The sequence below is a fragment of the Danio rerio genome, chromosome 12 (genome assembly GCF_052040795.2).
Source record: "Danio rerio strain M-AB ecotype USA chromosome 12, GRCz13ab, whole genome shotgun sequence".
Lineage (NCBI taxonomy): Eukaryota > Metazoa > Chordata > Actinopteri > Cypriniformes > Danionidae > Danio > Danio rerio.
The window spans coordinates 52,025,001-52,042,500 of NC_141032.1; the positions used below are offsets into that span (position 1 = coordinate 52,025,001).

At 46.2% G+C, this 17,500-nt stretch overlaps 3 protein-coding genes across 12 annotated transcripts in view; 1 reads left to right on the forward strand and 2 right to left on the reverse strand.

Annotated features, from left to right (window-relative positions):
- The window catches only part of si:zfos-911d5.4, a 15,934-nt gene extending 9,860 nt beyond the window's left edge, over positions 1-6,074 (forward strand). For 6 of the 7 annotated variants that reach the window (XM_087274540.1, XM_087274542.1, XM_087274544.1 and 3 more), the window contains one exon: positions 5,598-6,074. In XM_087274540.1, coding sequence (XP_087130666.1) covers positions 5,598-5,765 — 168 coding nt within the window. In that variant the 3' untranslated portion in view covers positions 5,766-6,074. 7 annotated transcript variants of the gene reach the window in all.
- A 1,112-nt stretch (positions 6,075-7,186) lies between these two features.
- bub3 (BUB3 mitotic checkpoint protein) lies at positions 7,187-11,595 on the reverse strand. 4 transcript variants are annotated; one of them, XR_015503353.1, is made up of 8 exons: positions 11,547-11,595; positions 10,144-10,338; positions 9,943-10,012; positions 9,474-9,625; positions 9,229-9,387; positions 8,872-9,049; positions 8,142-8,428; positions 7,193-8,100 (listed from the first exon to the last, which is right to left on the reverse strand). XR_015503353.1 is itself a non-coding variant. In XM_087274841.1 (8 exons), the coding sequence occupies exons 1-8, from the start codon at positions 11,580-11,582 to the stop codon at positions 7,350-7,352; spliced, it is 1,017 nt and encodes a 338-aa protein (XP_087130967.1). In that variant the 5' UTR covers positions 11,583-11,595; the 3' UTR covers positions 7,193-7,349.
- A 1,136-nt stretch (positions 11,596-12,731) lies between these two features.
- hmx3b (H6 family homeobox 3b) lies at positions 12,732-15,538 on the reverse strand. Its single transcript, XM_087277196.1, has 2 exons — positions 15,279-15,538; positions 12,732-15,009 (listed from the first exon to the last, which is right to left on the reverse strand). The coding sequence occupies exons 1-2, from the start codon at positions 15,427-15,429 to the stop codon at positions 14,570-14,572; spliced, it is 591 nt and encodes a 196-aa protein (XP_087133322.1). The 5' UTR covers positions 15,430-15,538; the 3' UTR covers positions 12,732-14,569.
- Between the last annotated feature and the right edge of the window lie 1,962 nt (positions 15,539-17,500).

Sequence of the window (17,500 nt, forward strand, 5' to 3'; positions counted from 1 at the left end):
TTCTGCAGTGTGTGTTTCTGCAGTGTGTGTTTCTGCAGTGTGTGTTTCTGCAGTGTGTGTTTCTGCAGTGTGTGTTTCTCCAGTGTGTGTTTCTGCAGTGTGTGTTTCTGCAGTGTGTGTTTCTGCAGTGTGTGTTTCTGCAGTGTGTGTTTCTGCAGTGTGTGTGTCTGCAGTGTGTGTTTCTGCAGTGTGTGTTTCTGCAGTGTGTGTTTCTCCAGTGTGTGTTTCTGCAGTGTGTGTGTCTCCAGTGTGTGTTTCTCCAGTGTGTGTGTCTGCAGTGTGTGTTTCTGCAGTGTGTGTTTCTGCGGTGTGTGTTTCTGCAGTGTGTGTTTCTGCAGTGTGTGTTTCTGCAGTGTGTGTTTCTGCAGTGTGTGTTTCTGCAGTGTGTGTGTCTGCAGTGTGTGTTTCTGCAGTGTGTGTTTCTGCAGTGTGTGTTTCTCCAGTGTGTGTTTCTGCAGTGTGTGTGTCTCCAGTGTGTGTTTCTCCAGTGTGTGTGTCTGCAGTGTGTGTTTCTGCAGTGTGTGTTTCTGCGGTGTGTTTCTGCAGTGTGTGTTTCTGCGGTGTGTGTTTCTGCAGTGTGTGTTTCTGCAGTGTGTGTGTCTCCAGTGTGTGTTTCTCCAGTGTGTGTTTCTCCAGTGTGTGTTTCTGCAGTGTGTGTTTCTGCAGTGTGTGTGTCTCCAGTGTGTGTTTCTCCAGTGTGTGTTTCTCCAGTGTGTGTTTCTCCAGTGTGTGTCTGCAGTGTGTGTTTCTGCAGTGTGTGTGTCTCCAGTGTGTGTTTCTCCAGTGTGTGTTTCTGCAGTGTGTGTTTCTGCAGTGTGTGTTTCTGCAGTGTGTGTTTCTCCAGTGTGTGTTTCTGCAGTGTGTGTTTCTGCAGTGTGTGTTTCTGCAGTGTGTGTTTCTGCAGTGTGTGTGTCTGCAGTGTGTGTTTCTCCAGTGTGTGTGTCTGCAGTGTGTGTTTCTGCAGTGTGTGTTTCTCCAGTGTGTGTTTCTCCAGTGTGTGTTTCTGCAGTGTGTGTTTCTGCAGTGTGTGTTTCTCCAGTGTGTGTTTCTGCAGTGTGTGTTTCTCCAGTGTGTGTTTCTGCAGTGTGTGTTTCTGTAGTGTGTGTTTCTGCAGTGTGTGTTTCTGCAGTGTGTGTTTCTGCAGTGTGTGTTTCTCCAGTGTGTGTTTCTCCAGTGTGTGTTTCTGCAGTGTGTGTTTCTCCAGTGTGTGTTAATGTGTTTCTCCATCTGCTCTCTGTGACACAGTTTCACAATCACTCGTGAACTGAGAAACACACTGCCTGAAACCATGAAACCACGCCCTGAGCCTGCCACTGTAGAAGAGGGTTTTCACACGCATCTTTAACCCGTACAGACGAAACACACAGAAATAATTATACTGTGTGCTAGCGGTCTGAGGGATTCCTTCAGAATCAGGAGAGCTGCAATCTCCAATCCATAACAGCCACACAAACAGACAATAGAAGAAGAGTTTGGGCTGGTGCACACACACACACACACACACACACACACACACACACACACACACACACACACACACACACACACACACACAGGTCTGAAAATGCAAAGACAGATGTAGATGTGTAATGAGTGCTTAATCTGCTGTTTATGTAAACTCTGACACTTTAATGTATTGTTTATTTCCTCCAGATTATAATAACTGTTATAAGAACATTTTATTTAGCAGGTGATTAAGATTGAAGTCTGCTGTCCCTCTTTACACTGTGGTGTACATTACATGTGTATGTTCAGCATTTGACTATACTATAGTGTAGATCTTCCTTCATCCGCACTGGACCGTCGTTCAGGCTGAGATGTTTTATCTGTATGACTGTAATGAATTTTTTGATTGATCATAAAGTGAGTTCATCTGGTTTGTGTTAAACCTGATAGTTTGGCTAATGCCGGCTCTCCTGCGCTCTATAATCCGCTCTCCAGCACAGCGGCGGCTCTCAGAACCCTGCAGACGACGCTTCAACAGCTCTTCACACACACTTCATAAACTCAAGATGAAGATTTACATGGCAGACCCGTGTGTGTGTGACTCCGGCTGAACACACAGATCCACTCCCGCATAATCACGGTCACCTGGTGTTATGCATATTTTGAATATATTGTGTGAAGGGGGCCGATTATGTCTGTTCATTACTGCAGTCGGTCCCCCCGCCGCTCAGCGACCCGCTCGAGTTTGTTCGTGTTTGGTCGATTAGAATAAACCCGTCTGTGTTGGACCGGCGCACAGATCTCCAGATGTGTTTCTGCTGTCTAATGAACGGCTGCTCGCTAATTGCCGATAAATTCGTCACTGTGCTTTAATTGATGGTGATTGACGGAACTTTCCTCTGTGATGTGATTAGCCGGGCTTTATCAGAACTTGTGCTTTAAATTGATCTGAATCAGTCTTATCTGCGTTTCCTCGTTCTGCAGTGAATCTGAGAGTCGCCATCTGTTTTGCTTCTGTGAAATTACAGATAAACCGGTTAGCGGACATCGGCCCATTGTCTGTTGTTTTGATAATCACGCTTAATAATGCTGGGCATCAATATGCTCTTTAAACCTGATTTGTGTGCTAAATGGAGTTAGCGGGAGCAGCGGAGCGCGTGCAGCTCCTGTAATGCGGTTAGCAGTGTTTGTGGAGCTGAACTCAATCCCACATGAGCTCAAGAGCCATTCACACTCGCAGCCACATCATGAGTCCGAGAGCGGACGAGCTGCTGACAGAAACTTTGCTCAGGGAAACACTAAATATGAATGAATCGGTACATAACAAGCCCAATTACAGAGATGAAGAAGAAAACAGGGTGTGCCGGACTGTCGCCCGCTCTCTGCTGAAATGAACAGCCGCTCGGTGCTGATTGTCACTCATAGTGTGAATGGGGCTTTAGAGGAGTGCGCACCGCAAGAGCAGCTGAGCATTTCAGTCAGTGTTCAGGTGTTTGGGTCAGTGTTTGGGTCGAAGTTTCGATGTTCTGGTCAGTGTTTGGATGTTTGAGTCAGTGTTCAGGGGTTCAGGTCAGTGTATGGGTCAGTGTTTAGGTGTTTGGGTCAGTGTTTGGGTGTTTAGGTTAGTGTTCAGGTGTTTGGATCAATGTTTGAGTTAGTGCTTAAGTGTTTGGGTCAGTATTCAGGTATTTGCCTGAGTGTTCAGGTGTTTGGGTCAGTGTTCAGGTGTTTGGCTCGTTGTTCAGGTGTTTGGCTCGGTGTTCTGGTGTTTGAGTCAGTGTTCAGGTGTTTGGCTCGGTGTTCTGGTGTTTGAGTCAGTGTTCAGGTGTTTGGCCCGGTGTTCTGGTGTTTGGATCAGTGTTCAGGTCAGTGTTCAGGTGTTTGGGTCAATGTTCAGGTGTTTTGCTCAGTATTCGAGCGTTAGGTTAGTGTTTAGGTATTTGGGTTAGTGTTCAATTCAATAATCAAGTGTTTGGGTCAGTGTTCAGACGTTTGGCTCAGTGTTCAGATGTTTGGGACATTGTATTGGTCACTGTTTAAGTCAGCACTTAGGTGTTTGGGTCAATGTTCAGGTGTTTGGGTCAATGTTCAGGTGTTTGGGTCAATGTTCAGATGTTTGGGTCAATGTTCAGGTGTTTGGGTCAATATTCAGGTGTTTGGGTCAATGTTCAGATGTTTGGGTCAATGTTCAGGTGTTTGGGTCAATGTTCAGATGTTTGGGTCAATGTTCAGATGTTTGGGTCAATGTTCAGATGTTTGGGTCAATGTTCAGGTGTTTGGGTCAATGTTCAGATGTTTGGGTCAATGTTCAGATGTTTGGGTCAATGTTCAGGTGTTTGGGTCAATGTTCAGATGTTTGGGTCAATGTTCAGATGTTTGGGTCAATGTTCAGATGTTTGGGTCAATGTTCAGGTGTTTGGGTCAATGTTCAGATGTTTGGGTCAATGTTCAGATGTTTGGGTCAATGTTCAGATGTTTGGGTCAATGTTCAGATGTTTGGGTCAATGTTCAGGTGTTTGGGTCAATGTTCAGATGTTTGGGTCAATGTTCAGATGTTTGGGTCAATGTTCAGATGTTTGGGTCAATGTTCAGATGTTTGGGTCAATGTTCAGGTGTTTGGGTCAATATTCAGGTGTTTGGGTCAATGTTCAGATGTTTGGGTCAATGTTCAGGTGTTTGGGTCAATGTTCAGATGTTTGGGTCAATGTTCAGATGTTTGGGTCAATGTTCAGATGTTTGGGTCAATGTTCAGGTGTTTGGGTCAATGTTCAGATGTTTGGGTCAATGTTCAGATGTTTGGGTTGGTGTTCATTTGTTTGGGTCACTGTTTGAGTCAGTGCTTAAGTGTTAGGGTGAGTGTTCAGGTGTTTGGCTGAGTGTTTGGGTCAGTGTCATTTTTATTGATCTGGGACCTAGTTAAAGATCTGGGACCCTTGGGAGACAACTGGACTACTAGTAACACCAGTGGGTCAGCAGTGACAGATCAGGGCCTTTAATAACTGATATGAGCCACTAGAGAGAAGTCTTGGCTAATATATGACCATTATTAGTTACTCACAGACACTGTGTGTGTGTGTGTGTGTGTGTGTGTGTGTGTGTGTGTGTGTGTGTGTGTGTGTGTGTGTGGAGAGCTCTACAGTGGATGTGAGCCAGCGTCTCCATTAAACTCTTCATCCTGTTCTGCTCATCAGACATCATCATCATCATCAGACCTCATCAGAGGTTGGACGCAGACCCGTAACGGAGTGTAGTGTCCAGCTAGTGATAGTGCGGGAGATCAGCCATGACAGAGGATGATCCTAATCCTGCCAGCCTTTCGAAGTGACGTGTGTATTATCTGAGGATGTGTGAGTCTCATTAAACAGCCATTGTGGAGCACACAGACGAGATGAAACGACCCAACGTGACCCAGCCTCCGCTTCTGCTGTTCACCACACACACACACACACACACACACACACACACACACACACACACACAGTCAGCGTTCAGTTTAAACACACACAGAACACAGCAGACGCGTGGCTCCTGTAGGACTGAATGGGGAAAGTGGAACTTCAATAATAGCCAATTAAGCCCCGCCCTCTTAGTGCAGGAGCCAATCAGGGATGACTATAGACTGAGGATCCTCCAGGGGAGGGGCTCAGAGCAGACGTGTGTTCAGGACAGTTTGTGCAGCTTGTGTTTGTGCACTCTGGAGTCTCAGCTACACACACACACACACACACACACACACACACGAGGAGTGTATCCACAGACAGCTGCAGATCTCCACTGGCAAACCACCCAGCTGCACTGAGGAGCTGAAGCTCTCTGGCCTTATGATCTGTATGACATCATCGTGATGTACAGCCCGTCCTGTCAAACACACATCACTGGCGGAAACTAGCTGAACACACACACACACACACACACACACACGTATAAACAAAGAGCCGCTGTCGTTCTGAAGGAGATCGCCATCAGGAGTAAGATGTGCATTCCTTCAGAAGAGCGGCAGATGATCAATACTGTCCTGTACATTGATCACACACACACACACACACACACACACACACTTACATCAGTGAATAGGCAGATGCAGACTCTGTGAGGGCCGCTCATTGGTGAACACTGATGCTCAGCGCGTGTGTGTGTGTGTGTGTGTTCAGGTCACCGTCTCCCTGTATAAGCGTGGTCCTCAGGGGTGGCTGGGTAAACCGATCATCGCCACGGCAACCATCCCGTCCAGCACACGTGTGATCTTCCGCATGCGTGGAGACGCAACCGAATCCAGGATCCCGTGTGGAAGAATCCGCTCCATCACACTGAGCATCTGAACACACACACACACACACACACTCTCTGACTCACACTCACTCAGACACACACTTTAATGCTGCTAATAAAGCTCAGTTACTTTCCCAATCACTGCAATAACCTGCATTAATAGATGGACTGAACTGACAGCACACACACACACACACACATTGTTGTGCTGGCTGTTGATTGTGTGTTCAGTATGTTATGATCAAGCTTCACTCTGATCTCTACACTCTTCCTCTCTCCTCTTCATCAGCAGTGTTGAGTTGATGCTGTGTAATGATGCAGTGCAATAAAGCGCAGATTTCTGTCTGTCGTGCTGTGTGTGTGTGTGTGTGTGTGTGTGTGTGTGTGTGTGTGTGTGTCTTTGGGAACAGGAGAGAACTTGAAGTTATTCAGAGTGTGTGTGTGTGTGTGCAGAAGCCGCAGATCTGAGCTCTCGCAGTGCCGCAGGACTCCCTCAGTCAGGTGAGTTCATGTTCTCTAACTGCTCACTCGTGTGTGTTTGTGTGTGTGTGTGTGTGTGAAGTGAGGAACAGCAGCTGTAGATTACATCAGGCTCAGATCTGCTGAAGACTCTAGATTATAGATGTGCTGAACACTGACGCCGCTTCCTCTGACAGGAGCTGTACTGCACACGGCACCGGCTCGGTCCTGCTGAAACGGGTCGCTGAAGTTCTCCACCAGACAAAAGAGAAGAGGAGACTGTAAAGAGAGCGGAGCACAGCGCTGAGACATGCCCACGAGCTGCTCACCTCAGTGTGTGTGTGTGTGTGGATGATGACGTGATCATGTGTGTGTGTGAACTGCTCTGGGCTATACCTGTTACTCGACACACACACACTCGAGATCACACCGGATCATCCAGAACCGCTTTTGGAGGTGTGAGACAGGAGCAGACACATGCCAAACCAACATTAATGACAATAAACCACATGATCAGCACACACACACACACACACACACACTCAGCTGATCACAGTGGAGATGATCAGATATAGCGTTGACCCTGCTCCATTAGCTGTGTTCTGCTGGTGTTCTGCTGGTTTAATGGTAATATGGTGTCGTTGGCTGTGACTGTGCGGCTCTTCCTCAGTGAACTCCACATCAGCGAGCGGAAGAGCAGATGAGGACATTACTGCTGAACAAGCAGCTCACATCACATCAGCAAAGCCAGAGTCACCACCGCTGATCAGAGGAGAGAGCCACACCAGGTAACACACACACACACACACACTGTTCAGCACACCAACACACACTGCAGAATAGTGCAGGAGTGATGCCTGATCCTCTCTGCAGACAGTGTGTGTGTGTGTGTGTGTGTGTGTGCTAGAGTTTGCTTGTAAGTCTGTTTGTGTGTGTGTGTGTGTGTGAACAATTGTGAATGCCCTGAATAAAGCAGCTGTCATTAAGCAGATGAAATAAACACACACAGATCTGCACGTTACATGAATAAAAAAAAGATTTATTGATTTTCAGAACATAAAAACACACTGGAGAACAGAACACACACACACAGATATTCACACACGTTAGACAGACAGACAGGCAGAGTGGTGGAGGAGGGGTGTTTTCAGGGGTAATCACTGCAGCTCAGCCAATCACGTCGATCTGTGAACACCAGAACACACACACACACATCATATGAGTATATAAACACACACACACACACACACTGCTTTTGTCACTGAGAGTGTGTGTCTTGTTTCTAGTCCAGATATGTAAACTCTTAAATCACGCAGCATCTTCTAGATCAGGGGTTCCCAAACTTTTCAGCTCGTGACCCCCAAAACAACAAGGCCAGCGACTCGAGACCCCCACATTCCTCAGAGCCAATTATAAATATACAAACACTGAACACACACACACACACACACACACTGACAGCACACACACACACACACACACACACACACACACACACACACTGACAGCACACAACAGTCTAAACCCTCATCATCGCTAGATCACCACAGTATTAATGCTAGCGTCCGCTAATGACAGCGCTGGACTCAGCACAAGACGGATGTTGCTTTAGTTTTGGAGACTCAGAGACGGTCCTCAGTGTTCATGTTTAAGGTGTTTGATGGATAAAGGTGTCACGGAGTGATTTATTCGACTTTCAGAAATCCCCAAGTGACCCCCGTCATTGTCCTGCAACCCCGACTTTGGGAAGCCCTGGTCTCGACAAGCACACAACACGGTCAGATGTTCAGCGATAATGAATGAGGAGAGATTTACTGCAATAATCCAGCAGTGAGGGCAGTCGATAATCTAAAGCCAAACAACAGTTCACTAACCCAAACACACACGCGCACACACACACACACACACACGCACATCCATCCAGCACTGCATACCGGACTGATACATCATCTTCAGTGTGTCTGCACAGGAGCATCACTGAACACACACACACTCAGCCTCAGCTTGTGTGTGTGTGTGTGTGTGTGTGTGACTCACTTGGGCTTGGTCTCTGCGTCGGTGACCTGGCGGATGAACACAGTGTCAGCGGGGTGTGAGACGTCCCCCAGCTCCTGCATGTATGAGGAGGCGATGGCCAGCAGAGAGCCGTCCGTGCTGAAGGACAGAGAGGCGATGCTGCTGGGGTACCGGTGGAACTGACACAGACGCTTCTTATTGAACGGGTCCCAGATGTTGACGAAACCGTCTGAACCACCTGCACACACGCACACATACACACGCATTAAAAACACACCTGTTATGCAGAAATGACTTCTATGAAGCATTTAAACCCAGCAGTGTGTGTGGTGTGTGTGTGTGTGTGTGTGTGTGTGTGTGTATCCAGCAGTCTCTGATGCTCAGCAGTAGTGAACTGTGTTTGTTGTATCAGACTTGATGCAGAATCACTGTGATTGGCATTCTCTCTTTGTACGTGTCATTAGAGGGGGAAAGCCCCGCCCACTAGTCTCCATCTCATTAGCATGTCCAGCAGGCCTGAGTGAGAAGCAGCCGTCTGTCCATTAGCCATTAGAGTGTTTGAGCTGCTGAAGATGATGTCAGCATAGACTAAGAGCATTATAGATGTGCATGTGTAATGGCAGGCTTTGAGTGATGAACTGCAGTGTGTGTGTGTGTGTGTGTGTGTGTGTGTGTGTTTACCGGTGGCAAAGGTGTTGTGCACGCTGTGGAAGGAGATGGCGTTGACCGGATACACCTGCTCGATGCCGTTCTCCTTCAGTCTGTGGCACTTGAAGGCGTATTTCTTCTTCTGCACCTCCAGACTGGGGTCCAGATACTCCACAGCCACACGGCCCTCGATGGAGCTCAGCACATAGCCCTGAACACACACACACACACACACACACACACACACACACACACACACACACACACACACACACACACACACGCACGCACGCACACACACACACACACGCATCATTTATAACATTATGTTGTGTTGACTCTAGGGTTGCGGTGTGAGCGGTGCGTGCGCTGAGTGTGTGTGTGTGTGACCTGTTTGTTGGGGAAGGCCCGTATGCAGCGCGTCTGGTACTTGAGGCTGGACTCGCGGCGCTGCTGCACGTATCCCATGTTCCTCAGATCCCACACCAGCACCCGCCGACCCGCCGTCCCCACGATCAGACGATCCCCCGCCACAGAGAGAGTGTACACCTGACGCAGAGAGAGAGTGTGAGTGTATGTGTGTGTGAGACAGTCTATGTGTGCGTGTGTGTGTGTGTGTGTGTGTGTGTGCTCACCTTCTCAGGCTGTGTGAATGTGCCGGCGTTGCAGGGTGTTCGCGGGTCCCAGAGCCGCACCGACTGATCCCAGCTGCCCGTCACCAGAACATTGACCTCCGGGCAGAACTCCACACAGCGGATCGGGGCGTCGTGTGTGCCCACGATAGTGTCTACACACACACACACACACACACATCACAGTACACTAATGAGTGCTCTAGGGTCAGAGTTAGATTAAAACTAGAAACATGGCGGACAGATGCAGTATAGGCCAGGTGATCAGTGGAGCGGCTCAGGTAAAGGTGTGTGAATGATGAATATCTGGGCTACTGCAGTATTAGAGACCCTCATGTGCTGGTGTACTGATCTGCAGCGTAACAGGAGCCGTTTACACATTACACATCCTACACAGATCAACAACACACTTCAGTCTGCAGTGTGTGTGTGTGTGTGTGTGAACCGGAACACAGATGCTGTTCACACTCACCCTGATCAGTGTTCAGGTCATGAGTCTTCAGCTGACTGTCCAGACCACCGCTCCATGCATGGGTTGGGTCCTGAAACACACACACACACACACACACACACACACACACACACACACACACACACACACACACACACACACACACAGTCAGTGAGAGTCTCCAGTGTGTATTCTGCAGTGTGTGATTGGGTCGTGCCCTACAGAGAAAGCGCAGTCCAGCACGGGCGCCAGGTGTTGGTACTTCATCCTCATGCTGTTGGCGCTGGCGTCGTAGAGCCGCACGGAGCCGTCCCAAGAGGACACCAGCAGGAACTGAGAGGAGGACGGGCTGAACTTCACTGCCGAGACGCTGTCCTCCGGGCCCTGGGCCAGCTTAAACTCATTCGCTCCGGTCATCTGCACGCACACACACACACAGACACATACACAGACACACACACACACACACACACAGACACATACACAGACACACACACAATCATTACTACAGACACTCAAGGGCACTCGCTGACCACTACACTACTCTCCAGACCCTCAGTAGAGCTCCATCATCATCATCATCATCATCATCATCATCACTACTGTGAGTAGAGCTGCAGGGTCCTGCAATAATGTGATTCTGCCTTGTTTTCTTCTGCAGTGTGAACACAGCTGAGATACTGTGAGTCTGGCGGTGTTCTGGAGTCTTTCAGTATTAAGGCAGAGAAAAGCTTTTCTGACTTCGTTTTGTCTCGTTTCTAGTCCAAATATCAAGATTATTGTGGAGTGTTCACCGTCAGAGGAAATCAGTGAAATGAGGAGTTTGCTGCTTGTTTTAAGGAGATGATCTGTCAGCGTGAAATAATCCTGTTTTCCTAATAATCCTAAACCCTGCAGGGACACCGGACCTCCAGGACCAGGATTGGTGACCCCTGCTATAGCGGATGCGCACACTGCCATATCCATGCTGAAACGATAGATTGAGCAGCCCTACTCTCAACAGACCCTCACTAGTGCACTATTCAGACCATCACTAGCGTTATTCTTGTCACAGACCCTCAGTAGTGTTCTTCTATCATAACACAGACGCTCACTAGTCTACTAATTAAACCCTCAGTAGTGCTCTTATCATATTACAGACCCTTGCTAGAGCACTAATCAGACCATCACCAGCGCTATTTTCTTCACAGACCCTTACTAGTGCTCTTATAACACATACCCTCACTAGTGCACTATTCTTAACACAAACCCTTGCTAGAGCACTAGTCAGATTACACTAGTGCTATTCTCATTACCGACCTTCACTGGTCTACTAATTAGGCCCTCAGTAGAGCTCTTATCATAACAGACCCTCACTAGTGCACTACTCCAGCTGGACCAGAATCCAGCTGCTCCTACAATGAACACAGGAGAGAAGGAACCAGACACCCTCAGTTAGCATCCGCTCCCCATAACTGGACTCGCTGTAGCCCCGGGAGCTGTGGATCCTGACTCTCGCTGCTCTGATCATCTCTCCCGTGCTGCTCAGAGCTGAAGCAGGCGAGTAAACCTCTCTCAGACACTCGCGATTGGTCTATTATTAATATTAATAACGTTATACTGATATAATGCGCGTTAGCTCTCACCGTGCCGCTGTTCTCTGCTGCTGCTCTGCCGCTCATCTGGGCTCAATTTGATTGGCTGCGTTCACAGCAGAGCTCTGCTCTCATTGGCCCGTTTCAAAACTCCGTCCAACGGTCTCTACTGCTGACTGGTTACGCGCATCAACTTCCTGGCGCGAACGAGCACACGAAACAACAAATCACCGCGAGAAGTGACGTGTTTCCGGCGGCGCATCAGGCGTTTGATCGACAGCTCAGGTATGGATTAAATCTGTATCAGGTTTAGTGAGTTAATATTTCCGTTAACCGGAGAGACTGAGTGGCGGAGAGGAGCAGCCGCGACTCCCCTCAGCTGTGGGCTTCAGTAGAGAGTCAGCGCCGCTGAGGGCTGAGGAGGACTCAGGTGTTCAGTTAGTGATCAATATTGCTCCTGCGTGCCCGCTGATCACCACACAACACTACTCTACTGTGAGAAATGACCAAATTCTGTGTTCATACATGAAGAGTTTCGCGCAGAATCATTCATATTCATCATATTTCATATAATATTTCACATAATGTCAATAATCCGCCCTCGAGTCGCATATTAAACGATATTTCTGTCACTTCCGTTTAATTCAGAAATTATCCGAATGTGTAGCTTGATCTACATATTATCTACATTTCTCTGTGTTCATTAACGTTATTAGTTTATGTCTGAATCAGATTATTATCATTATTATTTTATTATTATTATTTTATATTTTATTATTATTATATTTTTACATAGTTTGGTTATTTTATCGATCACTTTTACAATAAAAATGTAAACGAAATGTAAGAAATAAAGCACAGGGCTCAATAATAAGGACTGCCCTATGGCCGGGGCCAGTGTGTGAGATGTCTGGGACAGTGGACAGGAGGATTATTACTGGCCGGATTGGGACAGTGCCGGCGTGTCACTGAAGTTTAATTAGCCCGCGAATATGCGTCAATAGTGTGCATTTTAAGCTTGAGCTTTTATTGTCTTAAAATGCTTCCTTCTCTGTGTTGTCGTAAACACAATATTGCTTTTTGGATCCTCTTATCTGATTTGATGTTTTGAACATGATTTTTTTTAAACCGTGATAACAACCACAACGAAGAGACGGCCACATCAGATCATGAGGCTAAAATAAAATGTCTGTTTATAACGGCTTGGAAGCAGAGATGTACATGAGGACACAACGAAAAATTAAGCGATTTATTTATTTATTTATTTGCACAATATGCCAGTCAGCCACGTTTTGTTAAATAATTTCAAACTGCATTAAAATACCTCATTTCCATTCCGCACTTTTTGTTTGCAGCACTGGATTTTGCTCATCATACATTTATTAACATTTTTTAAATATTGAAATTAGATTCACCGATTTATTTTTTACACATTATTTAAAATATGTAGCTAAAAATAACTATACTAACTTTCCTTTTTTGTTGTTGTTGTTGATGGGGCCGGTGATTTTGGCAGGGCAAGTAAAAATCTGAACCATTGGCCCGATCGAACCAGAAAAGATTCTTTAGTGTTGAACCATGAAAGCACACAATAGTCTATTCCCGCAATTACCCGACACTCCAAAACATTTACAGGTGAAACATGCTGGCGCTTATAAACCTCTCAGATCACTCAGATAATCCAGCAGAAGACCCTGTTATCCGTGTTTTATACAGTGATTATGAGTTATGACTGCGGTATTAATCTGCTGTTTTATGAGCGCATCAGATGATGATTATTTACGCGGAATATTATATAGATTACATGATTAATTTAGGAGACACTTCTGTCTAAAGCGACTCACAAATGAGTATTAAATAAGCGTCAATTACAATTAAATGCATAATTCAGTGAATTAATCAGGATAATAAAATAACGCAAATCAAAATTAATAATAATAAAGTATAAACTCAGTCCGTCTGCTCTCCAATATGCTTTAGCTGAAGAAAGAGCCGATAGATGGAGAGATTTCATCATACAGGTGGAGAATTATTCTCATGTGTCGGCTGTTATTCGTTTGATTATGTTTTAATATTTTAGCGTGTTTAGAGTGTTTAATAAACGCGTCGCGATGCCGTAAACTGCGGGATTAATCGGGCAACGCGAGCGCGCAGCTAAACATTACATTAAAGATAATTATAGAAATATCAGTAATAACCGGCAGATTTTATAAGACTCAAACCCGCACTGACAGATCCTCTCCTGATCAACACATGATGATATGTTAAACAGTCTTATATGGCGCAGAACACCTCAGTGATTATAATGAGGAGATTGAACAAGTTCAACATTTATAACTCAGTCTGAGTGATCTTCCTCCGACAATAATATTATAAATACAATAAATAACCCCGCGCCGTGACCATTTCACCCGGTACAGGAGAATACGCAGAGAGCCGACACTGCTGAACACACGCGCTTTATTACAGCACACACACACACACACACACACACACACACACACACACACACACACACACACACACACACGCCAGCTGCAAAACAATTCAGTATTTACAGAAGACAGTCACGGTACATCTGCTGGGTTATTTTAACCGCTAATGGGTCAAACATGAACACAATAGTAAATAATCGCAGTAGTTGGGCTTAAAATATCATTCAATTTCATAATAAAATAATGCAGCCTTAATAATAATCCATAATAATCCAGCATTTGTCTACGTTTGACTCAGCGGTGGGTTAAAACAGCCCAGCATGTTTAAGTGGAGAGAGCAGGTCTGAGAGCGGGAGTCCTGACAGGTGAGCGCGGGACGGGTCCACTGATGGGTTTACTGAAGGACACACAGCAGAGCTCCAGCGGACACTGAACACACACATGTACACCTCCATCTCTGACAATCACAACACAAACATCTGGAGATCCGGTTAACATTGCAGAGCCGATACTGATGATGATGAAGATGATGATGAAGATGCGCAACTCCAGAAATGAAAGACCGTACTGAAGCCGTGTGTCCAGCTCAGGTGTGCTCCTCCGACAGGTGCCTGAGTTCTACAGCGGGTCTGTCGGTCCTCACACGGGTCTGATAAGCGGGTGCGGGTAGTAGAGCGCGTGCTCGTGGTAGATGACGGGCACACGCACCACCCTGTGCGCATGGCTGAGGCTGGCGGACTCGAGCTCGGCCGCGATCTGCCGTTTCCACTTGTTCCTGCGGTTCTGGAACCAGATCTTGACCTGCGTCTCGGTGAGGTGCAGTGATGCGGCGAGGCCGGCGCGCTCAGAGCTGCTCAGGTACCGCTTCAGGTCGAAGGTGGACTCCAGCTGGAACACCTGCGCGCGCGAGAACACGGTGCGAGTCTTCTTCTTCCGGCAGAGCTTCTTCACCTGCGCTCGAGCCTCCTCACAGTCACTGTCCTCCAGCGGAGCTTCTTCATCATCATCCTCATCCTCAGCGCTGGGCCCCGGGGCCGCACAGTCCGGCTGCAGTGTGTCTGCGGGGGCCCTGCGCATGCCTGACACACACACACACACACACACATACACACACACACACACACACACACACACACACACACACACACACATACACACACACACACACACACACACAGAGAGAGACACATACTCAGAGTTAAACTTACTCATCATGACTGTAATCTGACACATCTAAAGTCAGCTCAGACTGTCCAGTGTGTGTTTGTGTGTGCGTGTGTGTGTGTGTTTGTGTGTGCGTGTGTGCGTGTGCGTGTGTGTGTGTGAGTGTTTGTGTGTGTGTACTCACTGGCGGGCGTCTCCGGGGCTCCAGCGCAGCACCAGGGCCCCAGCCGCAGGAAGCCCAGCTCCGGCACTCTGCAGACGGGCATCGGCGGGCGCTCCGGCCTGCTCAGCAGGTTCTGGATGGAGAACGGAGAGTCTTTCAGTTTCTCCTCCATCAGGAGAGAAGTGGAGGAGGAGGAGGAGGAGGAGGAGGAAGAGTCACACACACCCCTCAGAGGACCAGCAGCAGAATGAGGAGACACACACTGCTGGACGGACAAGAGGAACAACACCAGCACCACCAGCAGCAGGAGGAGGAGTGTGTAGAGAGAGAGAGAGAGAGAGAGAGAGAGAGAGAGAACACCCGGAGGAGGGAGAGAGGTGTGTGTGTGTGTGAGAGAGAGAGAGAGATAAAGTCTGTGTGTGTGTGTGTGTGTGTGTGTGTGTGTGTGTGTGTGTGTGTGTGTGTGTGTGTGTGTTTGTGGGTGATTTGGTTTCTGCCAGACTTTGTCGTTGAATCTCATCGGATCATTTGTAGATCTGTCTTTATTGCCTAAACTAAACGCTGGGCTGGGCTGGGCTGGGCTGGGCTGTTGTAAAGTAACTGGGTTAACGTGATCTTCAGTGTTGGGCTCCAGCAGTTCAGTGTTTGGCAGTAAGTGTGACGGGTGTGTTGGAGTGTTCTGCAGTGGGGTATTGACGCCTGCTGCCTCTACTCGGCACACTGATACTGGCTTACTGGGTCAAATACTGGAAAAGCAGCCACTGGGTTAAAAGTGTGATTTAATTTAGGTGAAGAATGAGCCCAATATTGAGTTTGGCCCAGTGCTGGACTGCAGAGTAAGCTGTAGTGAAGTGTGCTGTGTCATGGGGAAGTCCAGCTGCTCCTCACTGCTGTCACTGTACTCGAGGCGTGATGGGACAGTTTTCAAGGTATACCGCGGTTTGGACAAATCAAGGTTTAAATACCGTCTAAGCAGGGCCGGCCCAAGCCTTTAGGGGGCCCTAAGCAGAATTTTATTTGGGGCCCCTTTAGTGCAGACAATATGATAAATTATCGTTAATGCTTGATTATTTGCACACTTTAAATTTAAAACACGCATTATCAATTTTATTTGCTGTAGCTGTGTTGCTTACATTATAAAATATGCTTTTTTTCTTACATTTTTGTATTTTCTAGTTCAAATATCTAAAAAAATCACTTTAAATCAAAATCAAATTAAATCAAGAAGCATTTTCCACAGAAAATCTGTCTAGAAAATGTTTATTCTTTAAGATTTTCTACATATTTGGACTAGAAACAAGACAAAAACAATAAAAAGGAAAGAATTTTTGCAGTATTTACCAACTGTCAATGATTCATAGTACATGGCTGTGAAATTTGATCACAAGAAAACCAACCATGATATATAAAAATGTTTGCAAATGAAGAGTAAAAATGCATCAAAAAGTTATAAGATGCATTTCTTTCATTAAAAGCACATGTTTACAGTATTGCAACTGTGTATAAAAGCACACAACTGTTCAACAAGCTGAAAAATGCAGATAGAGGACTCATCTCTAAATTAATCAGAGCAGCAGCATCACAATTACCCTAGTGAAGCCTTTAAATGACACTGTAAGCTGTATAGAAGTGTCTTGATGAATATCTAGTCTAATATTATTTACTGTCATCATGACAAAGAGGAAATAAATCAGTTATTAGAGATGAGTTATTAACACTGTTATGATTAGAAATGTGTTAAAAAAAGCTTCTCACTGTTAAACAGAAATTGGGGAAAAAATAAACAGGGCGCTAATAATTCAGGAGGGCAAACAATTCTGACTTCAACTGTGCATGTTAGAAAACAGTTAAAATAGCAATGTATTGCTTTCTAGTTTTCTGTAAACTAAAGACATTTATTACAACTTGGCCAACTTATTTGATGTATTTTATGCATAGCGCTGGTTTATTTTTAATCATGCTAAATGTTGCATTGCCACTAGATTCATATATTTTCTTCAAGAACAGTGACTGATTGTAATACTCAGAAAGGTGAGCACAGACTCCTCTGAGCACTTATAATGCCTCCAGCAGTGGAGAACATTAGTTAATTACTCATCCATTTAAAAAGAGCATCATTTTTAAGTTTTTCTTTTTAATTTATCTAATATTTTTAGCAAAAATATCATCTACAAGACTTTGCAAAGATCTGCAAGGGGTAAATAAATGAAAAATCCTTCAAATGATGTGTTCTTGTCCTATTG